At 43.3% G+C, this 15,634-nt stretch overlaps 1 protein-coding gene across 2 annotated transcripts in view; it reads left to right on the forward strand.

The window, feature by feature from the left end:
* LPXN (leupaxin) overlaps positions 1 to 2,673 on the forward strand; it is a 44,662-nt gene extending 41,989 nt beyond the window's left edge. For both annotated transcript variants that reach the window (XM_064576382.1, XM_045893604.3), the window contains exons 10-11: positions 1,038 to 1,186; positions 1,472 to 2,673. In XM_064576382.1, the coding sequence (XP_064432452.1) occupies positions 1,038 to 1,186; positions 1,472 to 1,741 (419 nt within the window). In that variant the 3' untranslated portion in view covers positions 1,742 to 2,673. The remainder of the gene's footprint in view (positions 1 to 1,037; positions 1,187 to 1,471) is intronic.
* Positions 2,674 to 15,634: the final 12,961 nt, after the last annotated feature.

Below are 15,634 nucleotides of genomic sequence, written 5' to 3' on the forward strand. Positions count from 1 at the left end.
AGCGGCCTCAGAGGCCCCCTCCCCCGCCATCTATCCTCCAGAATATCGCCTCGGATTCACTTCTCCGCACATCCTACCTTCCAGAAAGTGGTCGCTTTTCTGTTCAGAGTTGCTGCTATTCTTTTCTTCGATCTCCTGTTGAGTTCGTAGGTGTTCAGAATGGTTTGATCCCTATCTAGCTGAATTCCTGGGACCAGACGAAATTTAGGTCTCCTACTCCTCCACCATCTTGCTCCTTCCCCCCATTCATATGTATATTTTAATGGACCTACATTTATTGATTTTTTAAAATATTTTTTTAATTTACTGATTTTTAACCTGCTTTTGAAATTTGAGCCATGTTTACTACAGTTTTCTCATTCCCAGGTTAAAGAGGGACCCACTCAGTTTTGATTCACGTCTTTGTATGGCTTGAACTGTTACATTTAGAATCTTGCATCCATTTGGAAATTATTATTTCATAGCACTTTCTTTTTAAAGATTAAGCCCTTTTGTGCTGGTGCTGTTTTGGGTACTAGAGTTATAACATGATAAGACCAACAGTATCTATTTTCAGAGCTACACTCCAGTGTGGGATGACAGACCACCAAGGTGGTTTCAGATAATGGTAAATGCTGGAAAGATGATTTTAGAAAAGATGAAGTGATAGATATGGGATAGATAAGAGGCGCCTCTGATAGGGTGATATTTGAACCAATTTCTGAATCATCAGGTGAGATCAGCCACACCAAAGCCTGGGGCAAAACTGTGCAGGCCAGCACGATACTTAGTACAGAGATGTCGAGCAGGAATAGACCTTAATACTAAATGCTGGGTATGAGCCAGGCCTAGCACTAACGCACCTGTTCCGCATTCCCTCCTGTATTTATGTATTTATGTATTTCTCTCTCACGTATTTCTTATAATGAGCTATTGAGGTTGGTATTGAATATGAGGACACTGAGTTTGGGAGAGCTGAAATCACTGGCCTCTTCTCAGCCTCCAGCTTGGTGGAAGGTGTCACCCTGCACCATGAACTGTTGATTTTACCTCTCCAGGCTTTCATGAGAAGGACAAGAAGCCATACTGCCGGAAGGATTTCCTAGCCATGTTCTCACCCAAGTGTGGCGGCTGCAACCGCCCCGTGTTGGAAAACTACCTTTCAGCCATGGACACCGTCTGGCACCCGGAATGCTTTGTGTGTGGGGTCTGTACACTCACTTCTCTTTTGGACTGAGGGAAAGTCAAGAGCCTTCCTTTCTGAGGGGCAGAACAGCAACTGGGAAAAGGGTCCACAGCTTGGGGTGAGGGATTGATGCAGGCCTGGTAAAGGAGGCTGGGGGCACTGGCTCATGTCTTTCTCAAGTGGGTAATATTCTCGCCTCCACTGGTCCGGTAACGGGCAGGAGTTTCAAAGCTGCAAGTTTTACTTGGCTGATGTTCTGCTTCTTGACATCTGCCCCTTTTTCTTCCCCTTTGCTCTATGCCGCAGGACTGCTTCAGCAGTTTTCCTTCCGGCTCCTTCTTTGAACTGGACGGACGTCCCTACTGCGAGCTCCATTACCATGAGCGGCGGGGCACGCTCTGCCACGGGTGTGGGCAGCCCATCACTGGCCGCTGCATCAGTGCCATTGGCCACAAGTTCCATCCCGAGCACTTCGTCTGTGCTTTCTGCCTGACACAGCTGTCAAAGGGCGTCTTCAAGGAGCAGGACAACAAGACCTATTGTCAGCCCTGCTTCGTGAAACTCTTCCCACTGTAATCTCAGCTGAACCCACGGTCCCCACAGATCCCCTACAGAGTTTAAACCAGGAGGGGAAGGAGTATACTTTGTTGTTACTGCTCTTCAGCTCAGTGGGCGTATAAAGTAAAGGTAATGAACCTGTAGTTGTTACATGGCTAGGCTTGTAGTCTTAGGTTTTAGATTTCCAGTCTTGTGTTTTTTCTCAATCAGGTACTTGGGTTTAGATCTGGGTCCTGTTGCTCGTGCCTCTACAGATGCATCTTCCACATGCACACATGCATTCCACCCCCGGTTTCCTCAGATTTCTCCCGTTTCCACTCCTGCGGTGGCCCTCTTCCCTGGGCCTTTTCACACCTCCCTCATTTCCCCGTGACTCACTTTCCCATGACCAGTGCATTATCCTCGCTGTCAGGAATCCTGATGCCCCTCCAAAGCTCTCTGCACCTCTCTTCAGTGTACTTCTCTTTTTCAAGAGGAAGTAGATTTTAACTGGGCTACTTTGAGTCCTGACATCATTGATAAATAAAACGGCTTTCAGTTTTAATGTCTTACAGTCATGTTTGGAGATAAAGTGCTTCCTGTGTTACATACTCAGCACTGTGTGCAGTTAAATCCATATCATATCTCTTGTTTACTTCCATACAATAGGCACTTTTTCTTAATCGAAAGGAATTGAAAGGGGGGACTCCTGTTCACTAACTTTTCTCTTAGTTTGGGCCCATAATATTCATTTTATTTTGTATTTTGAACTGAGATGATTGAATCATCTTAAAAGGTGGCAAAGCCTCTTAAAATTGTTTACCCAAAGTGAAAAACCAAATCTCCACTAGACACTTGAAAATTCATGTTTGTATGCGTTTCTACAAACTCATGAAATTGTGTATATTGAATAAGTTCAGTTTTTCTCTATATCAATTATATCTCAATAAAGCTGTTTTTAAAGAATGAAACATACATCTTCCTCAACTTCACAATTATCTCAAAAGACAAACAAGATGGCTGTTTTATCTCTAAAGAAAGTTGCTATAAAGGATCATTTGATAATTTCCAGTTTGGATTAGGAAATCTAAGCCCCAAAGGAAATCTCCATTTAATTATTTGTTCCTCTGCAAAACATCAAAGTATATTTGTAGAAAAGCTTGTCAGTTATTAACAAATCTTTCTCATGTCCTGTCTCAAGTAAGCTTCAGGAGTCCTGCTTCCCCGAAGGATATTGATAAGATCTGTACTATGTCTTTCTTACCATGGCCTTAAAATAATTATGTGACTATTTTATTTTATTTTTTTAAAGATTTTATTTATTTGACAGAGAGAGACACAGTGAGAGAGGGAACACAAGCGGGGGGAGTAGGAGAGGGAGAAGCAGGCTTCCTGCAGAGCAGGGAGCCCAATGCAGGGCTCGATCCCAGGACCCTGGGATCATGACCTGAGCCGAAGGCAGATGCTTGACGACTGAGCCACCCAGGCGCCCCATGTGACTATTTAAAAAAAAAACAAAACCCAGAGTTTAAGGTACTGAGGAAAATTCCTTTACCAGGGGTATTTTTAAAAATAGGACCAATTTATATATATATATAACAGAGTATTATGCAGCCATCAAAAATGAAATCTTGCTGGGCGCCTGGGTGGCTCAGTTGGTTAAGCAACTGCCTTCGGCTCAGGTCATGATCCTGGAGTCCCGGGATCGAGTCCCGCATCGGGCTCCCTGCTCAGCGAGGAGCCTGCTTCTCCCTCTGACCCTCCCCCCTCTCATGTACTCTCTCTCATTCTCGCTCTCTCAAATAAATAAATAAAATCTAAAAAAAAAAAAATGAAATCTTGCCATTTGCAACAACGTGGATGGAACTGGAGGGTATTACGCTGAGTGAAATAAGTCAGTCAGGGAAAGACAAGTATCATATGATCTCACTGATATGAGGAATTCTTAATCGCAGGAAACAAACTGAGGGTTACTGGAGTGGGGGGTGGGGTGGGAGGGATGGGGTGACTGGGTGATAGACATTGGGGAGGGTATGTGCTATGGTGAGCGCTGTGAATTGTGCAAGACTGTTGAGTCACAGACCTGTACCCCTGACACAAATAATACATTATATATTAATAAAAAAAATAGGACCGAGGGGCGCCTGGGTGGCTCAGTCGTTAAGCGTCTGCCTTCGGCTCAGGTCATGATCCCAGGGTCCTGGGATCGAGCCCCACATCGGGCTCCCTGCTCCGCGGGAAGCCTGCTTCTCCCTCTCCCACTCCCCCTGCTTGTGTTCCCTCTCTGGCTGTCTCTCTCTCTGTCAAATAAATAAATAAAATCTAAAAAAAAACAAAAACAAAAACAAAAAAAAATAGGACCGATTTAATGTCTTTAGACTGGTATAGGAACAGGTTTCTTGGAGAATGATTCTTGTTAAACGTGATCACATCTGTCTCCTTCATGGGAATGGATCGTAAGGGGGTTTTGAGAATTACAAGGAAGCAGTACCAGTTAACAAGAACTTCAACATAGCCAAGCTGTGTGGGAGTTTTGTGCAGGGAGCCGTCAGGCCTCCTGCCCTGTTTGGTTGAGACCAGACTCAGCAGAGTATTCCTTCTTCCAAACACCGTCCTTACAGTAGCGGCACTCTATGATGTCATGTGCAGGCGCCAACATGACAGCGTTCATGGCTGTCTTGGCACTTTGACAAAGTTCGCTTGAGGTTGTAGCCCTTAAGAAAGAATGTCCAAAAATAATAATAATAAAAAAAATAAAAAATAAATTAAAAAAAAGAAAGAATGTTCAGGTGCTAACCCTTTTCTTTTTTAAGGATTGGCTATTTTGAGATATGGGTAGAATCTATAGACTTAAAAAGCCAGAGAAAAGGCAGTGTTGACCAGGTGCAACTAAGAAGTGAAGACTTTTTCTCCTTACAATAGTGAATGTAAGTGGTAATATTTGCTCAAGAAGAGTTGCTGCATTCAGGGCGTTTCAGCAGCAAGGAAACCATTCACAAGAAGTTTTCCTTAAAAAAAAAAAAAAAGAGGGGTGCCTGGGTGGCTCAGATGGTTAAGCGTCTGCCTTCGGCTCAGGTCATGATCCCAGCATCCTAGGATCGAGTCCCGCATCGGGCTCCCTGCTAGGCGGGGAGCCTGCTTCTCTCCCTCTGCCTCTGCCTCTCTCTCTCTCTCTGACTTTCATGAATAAATAAATTTAAAAAATTAAAAAAAAAAAAAAAAACGAGAAATACTGTTATTCAAGCTGATCATCTACCTGTTTACTCTTGGTTCCAAGTAACTTCTAGCTTTGAAAAGATAAAATCTACCTTGAAGGAACGGGGCTTTTCCACCAGTGAGCACTATATATCTGTATCTATATCTATATCCACATATATATATTTTTCAAAGATAAATTTCTCCATTCATTTGGCCAGTTATTCTTTGGGATAAATATAGAGTACTCCAAGGTGGAGGCCAACAATTATTTTTCTGTACAAGTTCTTCTATAGTGGTAGGATGTCTACCAGCCACATGCTGTCTCTTTCATCATCAGTAGAGGGAGGAAGAGCCCTTTCTCCAGCTTTGCAAGTGAAAGTCCTAAGATTCATCCTCACTTGGAGTAGCTTAGGTCATTACTCACCAGTAGTTTTTACTGGGAAAATGGATTATGCAGCTTGGCTTAAGACAAACCATACCATTCCTAGAGTTAGGGGCAGGGCTAAGTTCCTGAAAGCACAAGGGCTGTGTGCAGGAGATGTGAATACTTTAAAAATCTGGGTACTGGTAAGAAGGGGGTAATGAATCTCAAAATTGAATGACTATATGTATTTAAAAGCAAAAATATTAAAATATTTCTGAGTTTCAAGGTAATACAGAAGGTAAACAAGCAGATATTTCTAGTGCCCCAAGGGAACATGTCTGAGAACTTAACAGAAATCCAAAGCAGAGGACAACCAGGAATGATGGTGTCATGAAGAACAGGGGGCAGAAGTACTAGTCTTCGTTGGGACCCTAGAGATACAGCATTCAGAAGCATCAAAAGCAGCTTCAGTCTGTGAATCTGAAGAGGGAGCTCTTCCAGCTGAAATGAAGATGAGAAGGAGTGACATCTTTCTTTAGGGGCAAGTGTCTTGGGCACAAGCAGGTCCCTACTAAGAGCAGTGGTGACAGCCACTCACACCCAGGGCTGAAAAAGTGACCACCTGCCCCCTAAATCCTGTGGAGGCTGTGTTATCAGGTAGAACTCACTATTAGGGCAGCACCTAAGTGCTGAGAACCCAGAGCTCAAAGGAGAAATGGAAATCTACTGGGATCCACTGGATGAGAAAGAAAGAAATCTCAGATAAGAGCTGGGGCTTGAGTTGTGCTTGTTACAAATTTATAACTTTGCCAGGAGGCAGCAACATCTCAAATTTATTCTGTTAGAAATGAGACAGTTTATGTAAGAGCTTTCTCCTTCCTAGATATAGTAAACACACGGTACCTAAATTAATTTTCTGTGGGAAGATATACCCTAATTGCATTTGGGTTCACAGATCGTGGATTCTGGACAATTGAACAGACCTGCTGGCATCCTGCTGAGCAATTCTTCTTCCTTCCTATTTTGAATATCACCACATCTCAACCAAGACTGTATTCTAGCAGGAACACTTTGGCCTGGGATAACTATTTCAATTCCACTGAGACGATATCTCAGGTCACAAGTGCTGATGGAAAATCTTCTATAGCTCAGCATGAGCAGACCAAGAAATCAAAGAGGACTTGACTTCCTTTGAACTTGACTTAAAGTATGTCAACTTAACTTAATTAAACCTAAGTTATGTCCTATGACTGGACATAATTGGGGATGTGAAATTGAATGGGAGTACCACATTGCTCCCATCTCTGGCACGGGTGGTTAAGTGGGGCTGTCCATCCCTTAGCTCTTGGGATGGACACACATCTCAGGCCTGACCAGTAAGTGTACTTTGTTCTGGACCAAGGTGATTGGATCAAGAATAGTCATGTGACCCAAACAAAGCCAACTGGATTTTCCCAGGACCTTTGCTGGGTTTATTGGGAAAGAAGTATTCTCATTTTGTTGAGATTCTAGCTCTGACCATAATAAAAATCCATCTCTGCTGAGAAATAGCTTTATGGTCACTTACGGGGAGCCTGCCTGAGAGAAAGAAGCCAACACAGAGGAAAGAATTGCTGAGTCATGAAGAGGCCATGCTTCAGGGTGCCTGGGTAGCTCAGTTGGTTGAGCGTTGGACTCTGGATTTGGGCTCAGGTCATGATCTCAGGGTTGTAAAATCGAGCCCCGAGTAGTCTCCATGCTCAGTGGGGAGTCTGCTTGGGATTCTCTCTCTCTCCCTCTGCCCCTCCCCCCCATTCTCTCTCTTAAATAAATAAATCTTAAAAAAAAAAAAAAAAGAGGCCATGCCTTCTTTTCTTGAGCCACTCAGTCCTACCATATTAACACCTTAACCCCAGACTGGGAAGTTATGTGAGCAAATAAATCTTTTTTGCTTATACTGATTTGAGTTGGAATACTATCACCAAAGAATTGTGTAAGCAGAACAGGCATATTCTCTCCCTTATAGACTTAAAGTCTTGTGAAAGAATGGATAAATGAATGAACAAACCCAAGAGTGACACTCTATGTACATTGCATGTCACCTTGCAAAACTATTAGACAAACATCTGATCTTCCCAATGCTTTTTACACGAGAGCACAAAGAAACACTTTGTATTTTAAGTCTGAGGCATCCTGTGGATAGCTGTATACCTAAAATACAAACTTCTTGTTCCTGTCCCAAGTTGTTAGTAAAGCTGAGTAATGTGTATCAATATCTCTAAGGGGAAGGAGGGAGGAGAGGGTGCTGTCATTCTCTATGCAAAAATGTGTTCGAAATCATGTTAAATGTGCTGCTTTATCTAGTGCTCATCCATAGAAAACTATTATAGCTTTAATGTTACTGTAATGCTATGTATTTATAAGGAAAATAATTTTAGAAAAATCTTGATGTTTTACTTGCAAACAACAAAAAAAGAAAATTTAGAAAATTTTAGGAGATTGGATTTACCTTTAACCTAAAAATTGGTACTTGACAGAAATTGGGTTTACAAGAGGTTGAGTTTGAGGAAGAGAAAGAAGGAAGACATTTATAGTGATTCTGAGAGGCAATCTTAGGATACTTTTCAGTGCTTTGGAGGTTGAGGGTGATGATTTTCATTATGTTCAATGACACTTGGAAAATATGACTTTCCCTCTCCAGGTGCTCTTGCATTTTCAGACATGAGTTAAGAAATATTAGAGGCTTAAAAATAAAGTGAGGAGCTTAGGAGAGACATTTTCCTAAAATAATCTGAAAAATCTGAAAAGCAGGGCAAGTGGGAGGGGAGAAAATTGTAGGATATATAAGGGAACTTGTGAGTTAGACAAGGTGAAATTTCCAGAGCTTCCAGCAAAGGAAGAAACATGGGTAAGAAGAAAGTGACATACAACACACTCTCTGTGAGGTAAAGAAAGGCAGTGAGGATGGCGGGGGCGGGGAGTGGGTTGTCTGTCACTCACTTCGTCCCCTTATACAAACTGCCAGGGGAAGCTATCACTTATTCTGGAGTGTCTCTGAGTTTGGATTTTCCTAGAAGTGGATCCTGAGGCTAGGATTTGTGTGCAATAGTCTATTGAGGAGGGGATCTCTGGATATATAGGTAGGAGAGAGGGGGAAATGAGAGAGCAAAGGGAAGCAGGCCAATTCACTGTGCACTGATGAACAGGTTACTGCTGCGTGCGGGAAGATGGAGTTCAGTGTTCTTGAGGATCTCTGGAATTTACTGTAGGACCCATGGGATGTCAACCAGTGCCCGTACCCCACCTCTGCGTCTTCTAGCCTGCACCACTTTGCAAGCTGGACATGTTTCTGTGGGCAAAGAAAGCCCTTCATCTAAGTCACGGGTGCTTGAGCACTTTCAAAGAGCATCAGTGTGCACCCTGCAGCAATGCCAACAGATACGGGTGGGGAACTCACAGCGTCTGTTGGGGAAGTTACGAAGGGGTGAGCATATGAGCAAATACTCATTAGAGAGTTCTTCTGATCACTGATAATCATAATACTTTGAAACAATACTTTTGTTTGCAAAGCTTCAAAATATTCCCAGCTCTGGGAAGATTAATGAATTTCATCTAGTGTAGTAAGTGGTAGAGGGGATTGAGAAGGAGAGGGGGCAAGGATTATGATTTCCAGTTCACCTATGGAAAAAATGATCAATTACACGAATAGGCCAAGATCACTCAGTTTTAGCGATAACACTAGAACCAGACCAAAGTTTGCCTCGTCTTTGCCTGGGACACTCACTGGCTCTTAGGCTGGGGCTCTACATCAATGATTTAAAGCCCATCTCAGAAATATGGCCCCGGGCGGTACATTTTCAGGAGACAAGTGAGGGCACCACGGCAGGAAAGTGATCCACTGCTGCAGCCTGGGCTGTTTTTGGTTATGATATCAAGAACAGTAGCTTTGGCACCAGACAAATCAAAGTTCAAATGTTGATTCTTCCATTTAGCAAACTGTGTAAACCTTGGTTAAGCCACTTATCTTCTCCAAACCTGTTTCATAATAGGCTAAATGTGGGGAATAATACCTCCCACATGGGTTTGCCGTGAGGATTAACCAAGATAATAAGTGAAAAAAGGGCTTTGTAAACCACCCTAAGCCATACATAAAAGGCATTGACAAAAGGGTCCAAGCCACATGAAGTCAACATCGCTTCCATCTCTGGCATTGCCGTGGAGACTGTGAAACCATGGCAGGCTTTTCGTTCTTTCTGTATGATTTTAGAAATCTTTTTTAAAGCTCAGGATGAAAGCTTGATGGAATTGAAAATGCTGGGAGATTAGAAGAGCTTGAATTTGAGCCCATAATCTTCCTGTGCAGCAACATATTGACAAAGCAATGCTCTCGAGTGAGTGATTTCCACTGCGCAGGAAATCCATCCCGTTAGCTGCTTGCCACAGATAGAAAACAGAGAACCTGGGTTGAGGAAGCAGAGCCACAGGGAGGAAGTTCGGGAACCTTCCAATGTTATGATTTTCACTGCCTGTCATTGGCCTAATCATAATTCAAGGGAAATACCCAGGAAAATCCTTATCATCATCACTTCTATCAGTCTGCTGGGACTACCATGACAAAACACCAGACGAGGTGACTTAAACAATAGAAATGTGTTTTCTCACCGTTCTGGATGTGGGAAGTCCAAGATCAAGGGGTCAGTAGGTTTGGTTTCTCCTGAGGCCTCTCTCTCTGGCCACTTTCTCACCGTGTCCTCACATGGCCCTTTTGCTGCGTGCCTCTCTAGTATTTCTTCCTGTTCTTGTAAGGACACCAGTCCTATTGGATTGGGTCCCCACCCTCTGACTTCATTTAACCTTAATTACCTCTTTAAAGACACCTTCTCCAAACACTGGGGACTAGGGCTTTAACATAGGAATTTTATGGGGACATGACTCAGTCCAAAACATTACTTCAAAGAACACAGTGGCAAAGATACGATTCTACATGCTTTCTGATGGCCAGATCGGTGGTGTCGCTCTGTTAGCTAATCCCAAACTCACCAATGGGCAAATTTTGGTCTTTTTTTTTTTTTAAAGACACACCTTACTATCTCCACAGGTGATGAAATTCCAGAGCCACCGATAGGCAGGTAAATACAGACCTGCTAAATGTTTAATATTATCAAGCATGTGTGACTGGAGCATGGTTCTGAGGCTGTCGACCACGGGTCTATCTTCCTGTCTGTGTGGATGAGGGTGTGATTTTGCTTGGCATGAAATGCCACCCTTTCTGTCTTCACTTCCAGAGGCTTCCTTTCATTCATTGAACACAATTCTTTCACTCTGCTTCTTTCTAGGTTGAAATCAAACTTGCTCTCTGTTCAGATTTTCATTGCTTCATCCACTACTTATTTTTTTAACAGATGCAGTTCCCGTTTTAGTTTCTCACTTTCTGCTCTGAGGGATGAAAATTCGTTCTTCTCCAAAACAGCTACTCCCTTTTCCACATTAGCACCCCGAGATGTTATTTGCCGAAGAGTGATCTCGGCTGCATCTTGGTGACCAATCTTTGACATGATATTCCTGTTGGCCTCCATGGTCTTGACCGATGTATATATAGTACATAATGATTTCTGCTTGTTGTGTGGTGATCGCATTTTCTTTGAGTTAACACAAGAAGTCATGGTTCACTTGCGACGACCTTGGGAGTGGGTCTTGCCTTCGGGTGTGGGTTTCCATCCAGCTCTGCTGCTTGCTCGTTCTGTTACCTCGTGCAGCATCCCTTGAGTTTTGATCATTTGTTCATTCATTTCATGAGCATGAACATCTCTTTTGAGATGTTTTGTGGAAAAGAAAGGTGCATCAGAGAGGTAGCTCTAAGGGTAACCTGAGTGGAGAAGTATTTTCTAGATGTTTGTATGCTGAGAGGGTGAGGGCTGCAGCAATGGGGATGCTGGAGCTTAAGGTGAATATTAAGATGAATATGGAGATTTAAGATGAAAATTTAATTAAACCAAGTTCTAGAGGAGACAGATGAGGTGGAGGCAAGAGCCCAGATGAGAGTGTTATCCTTAGGAAGGAGGATGGTCCTATCTTCTATGTGTTTATATATGCAAATGGGCTGTGATACAGAGGATGGATGTTGGTTTCCTTTTCAATGGTGGGAGATATATTTCAAGGCACCAATTTAAACTGTTCCTTTTTATTTTTCACTAACAAATAAGCCTTCAAGGTTTACAAACTTACAAAGAGATAATTTTCCATTTTTATCCCCCCCTTTTTAAGTAGGCTCCATGCCTAACGTGGGGGTTGAACTTGTGACCCTGAGATCAAGAGTCTCATGCTCTACCTACTGAGCCAGCCAAGTGCCCCTTTCCATTTTTATTCCTAGTGAGAATCACATAGTGCTGTTTTTAAACTACCGTGTCTGGTGAGTTAAGGACAAATTTTTCATAAATGACCCCTCAAGTGACATTTCTGTGCCTAGGTCTCTGTGTCTCATCCAATTTATTAAATAGAGAATCCGGTGGGATTTACACTGTCTACGCCTGCACTGTTCTAGGTTCCAGGAGGTAGCCTAGGAGGAGTGAGACACAGTCTCTCTCCTCAAGGAGCTTGAGGAAGGGTGGGTTGCACATTCAGTCCTAATATGAGCTTGTCCACACAGGATAATTTCTTCCCTGACAACAAGGTCATGAAAGACATAGGGACATGGGGTGGGAGAAGCGAAAGTAGAGATCTTCCTTGACTTACAATGGGGTCACATCTGGATAAACCCATCTTAAGTGGAAAATACTGTAAATGTACGTAATACACCTAACCTACGGAAGATCTTCGCTTAGCTTAGCCTACCTTACCTGTGCTCAGACACAGACATTAGCCCCCCATTGGGCAAAATATTCTCACATAAAGCCTACCTTAAAATAAAGTGTTGTCGGTCTTATGTAATTTATTGAATTCTGAACTGAGAGTGAAAGACAGGATGGTTGTGTGGGTAGAGAATGGTTGTGGGTATATTGATGGTTGGCGCTTGTGATGGTGGGGCTGACTTGGAGCTGTGACTTGCAGCCCCAGCCCCGCATCCTGAGAGAGGATTGAATAGCATACCACTGGCCACAGGAAAAGAGCAACATTTAAAATTCAAAGTACACTTTCAACTAAACGTGTATCACTTTCACACCATCATAAAGCCAAAAAATCATAAATCGAGCCATCATAAGTTGGGGACTGTCTGCATTAACTTCTGAGAAAGGAAACAAAAGGAGAGAGAAAATGTACAGAACTAAATATTATAAGGCACTTTGGGAAAGTGTTATAAATAGAAGGCCACATGGGTTTTCCATAACCCCAGAGAAAAACTTCATGGTGGAGATGGCTATAATTTGAACCTACCAGTGAAAGAGATAAAATTGAGCATTCCAACCGGAGAGAAAAGCATGAAGTAAGGCAAAGGGGGAAATGTGCATGGTGTGGGAGTTGGAGAAAGGAACTCATCTGTTGAGGATCTTCTTTGGACCGCCCACTGTGGTAGCCGTTTTGGGGTTTGTGAGGATAAGAGGTAGAATACACAGTGGTTATGAAGAGAAATCAAGCTGGAAATGTTGGTTGGGTCTAGTTTGCTTTGAACGTCAGGAGGCAGAAGCTGCACATTATCCCATGGGCAACAAGCGAGCCATCATGGTTTTGAACATGGTGGATTGAAGAGAGTGGGAGGCAGTGGGGGAGGGGGACTGGCCACACACGAGCTGAGGTTCCAAGCTTCCCATGCACGCTCCATCGTCCCATTGGGTTTTAGGTTCAAAGCACAGATTCGAAGATAAAATTATTAATAATTTGAAGATGGGAACTGCAGAGCATTAAACCCCAAGAATGGGGCCCTTCTTGGCACAGGGCCCTGCGTGACTCCACTGGATGTTTCTGTGAAGCTGGCCCTGGAGTGACCTTTAAGAATATTGTTTCAGGGGCGCCTGGGTGGCTCAGTCGTTAAGCATCTGCCTTCGGCTCAGGTCATGATCCCAGGGTCCTGGGATCGAGCCCCACATCGGGCTCCCTGCTCCGCGGGAAGCCTGCTTCTCCCTCTCCCACTCCCCCTGCTTGTGTTCCCTCTCTCGCTGTGTCTCTCTGTCAAATAAATGAATAAAATCTTTAAAAAAATATATTGTTTCAGTGGAAGGGGTAGGGTAGTTGAGAAGCTCAGGAAATTCTGGGGAATCAATGGATAGACACAGGCTGGGAATCTTAAAGCCCTGGGTTTCCATTATGCTGCTAATCAGTGGCATGGCTTTAGGTGGATCACTTTCACCTGTATGAGTCTGTTTATTCCTGGAGAAAATTAGATATTTACAAAATAACACACATTTATACGGTGCTTAGTATTCCGAGTACTTTGCATCCATTAACTTAATTAATTCTCACAAGAACCCTGTAATGAGAAAGCAAGGAATGGAGAGGCTAACTGACTTTATGAGCCTTCCAGGCATTAATGGGGAGAGCTGGGATTCGAACCCACGCAGCTGCTCGGGGGGCTGTGCTTATCTCCTCTGGGCTTTGGTGTTTTGTGTATCATAACACCCAGTGATCTCTAAGTTCGTAAAATGTGCTGACATAGGCTGTGTCCATGAAATTAACTTTTTAGACAGACTAGTAGCTTCTTTTTTTTTTTTTTTAAGATTTTATTTATTTGCGAGAGAGAGAATGAGAGACAGAGAGCATGAGAGGGAGGAGGGTCAGAGGTCAGAAGCCGAGCAGGGAGCCCGATGCGGGACTTGATCCCGGGACTCCGGGATCATGACCTGAGCCGAAGGCAGTCGCTTAACCAACTGAGCCACCCAGGCGCCCCAGACTAGTAGCTTCTTGATTCTAACTTAATGAAGACCAGCTCTCTTTCCTAGCCAGCACCACTGGGAATGGCTCACCACACGGAAGGCATGAAATGGCCGCAAGGTGGCAGCATTAACTCAAATATGGAAGGAGAGACACCGCTGCCTGGGCTTGAACTAGCCCCCCGAGTCAGAATTGGCCCCTTTCTTGCCCTTCATTTTTCTGAAAACCCAAGGGATAACTATTTGGATGTGAAGCCACTATTTAATCTTGTGAGGAGACCAACTGTTGAAGGAGCCAGAGAAGTCAAAGCAGACGTATTCCCTGGGACTCAAGGGTCTTCCAGAGGGAAAATGAAGAGGACACGTTCAGTGCTGTGAGAAACTGATGCTCAGAGAGATCATGTATCTGAAGTATCCATTCAGTAAGCAGCACATTCTAGGTCTCTCACTCACCACTGCCCAGGACCATTCCACTTCACCATGACAACAGTCTTCATTTTTAGCTGTTAATATTTTTTAAAATATTAAACACTGATAAAGGAGAGTATTAAATTATTTTATAGAGCCAGGTGTTTTGGCTAAATTGTCTCAATTGTTAGTGTTGGTCCTAGAAGTGAAGTTTTCTCTGCTTTCCTCCTCCCCCCTTCTGTATTCTCTCCCCTTCTCTTCCATTTCTTCTTCTCCTTTCTTTTTTCCTCCTCCTCTGCCTCCTCCTCTTCTTCTCCTCCTTCTCCCCATCCTCCCCCTCCTTCGTCTTCTCTTTCTCCTCCTTCCTCTTCTTCCTCTCCTTCCCCCTCTTCTCCTTCTTCTTCTCCTTCTCCTCCCCCTTCTTCCCCCCTTCTCCTTCTCCTCCTTCTCCACCTCTCCCCCCTTCTTCTTCTCCTTGTCCTCCTTCCTCTTCTTTCTTTCCTTCACCCTCTTCCTCCTCTTCCTCCCTTTCTGACCTCCTTCTCCTCCTCCTCCTTCTTGCTCTTCTTCTTTCTTCTCTTTCTTTTTTCATCTCTCCCTCTTCCTCTCTCTATTTTCCCCTTGGTTGCTGTATTGATCAAATAAAATAATAAGGAGGACGTCTAGTCTTCAGAGTTGGATGTGTGGATCAGGAGATTAGATGCTACAAAATTCCAAGAATCGTGCAAAAACTCCTTGGTCTCATTTGACCTAACTTGCCACTTACTTGGCCACTTTGTATTTCTTTTTTTTTTTTTTAATAAGAATTTTTTTTAATTTGTTCTAATGGGAAATTTTTCCATGAAAATATTTTCATGAAAAAAGTAAGTAAATAAACTTAATTTATGTGGCCGACTTTACTGGAACAGGCATTTGTGAGACCTTATGAGAAATAGGACCCTTTTCTAGATTCTGAGAGCTTCCCTGCTCTTCCACACTGACTCCCACAGGAGCTATACTGCATGGTGTAAAAGTACATAGACTCTGAGTCAGACTGACTTGAGCATGCCCTCACTGGAACTACAAGATGCTCCAGGTTTGTCTGGTATATTCTGATTCTAAAACCAGTCATTTCTCCAAGGAACCCTGGTTCCTTCTCTTGGAAAACATTATTAGGAAACAAGACCTGGGCACCAGGTATAT

This window comes from Mirounga angustirostris, unplaced genomic scaffold, assembly GCF_029215605.1.
Source record: "Mirounga angustirostris isolate CCGP_5_RB_7025 unplaced genomic scaffold, mMirAng1.0.hap1 SCAF_13, whole genome shotgun sequence".
NCBI lineage: Eukaryota > Metazoa > Chordata > Mammalia > Carnivora > Phocidae > Mirounga > Mirounga angustirostris.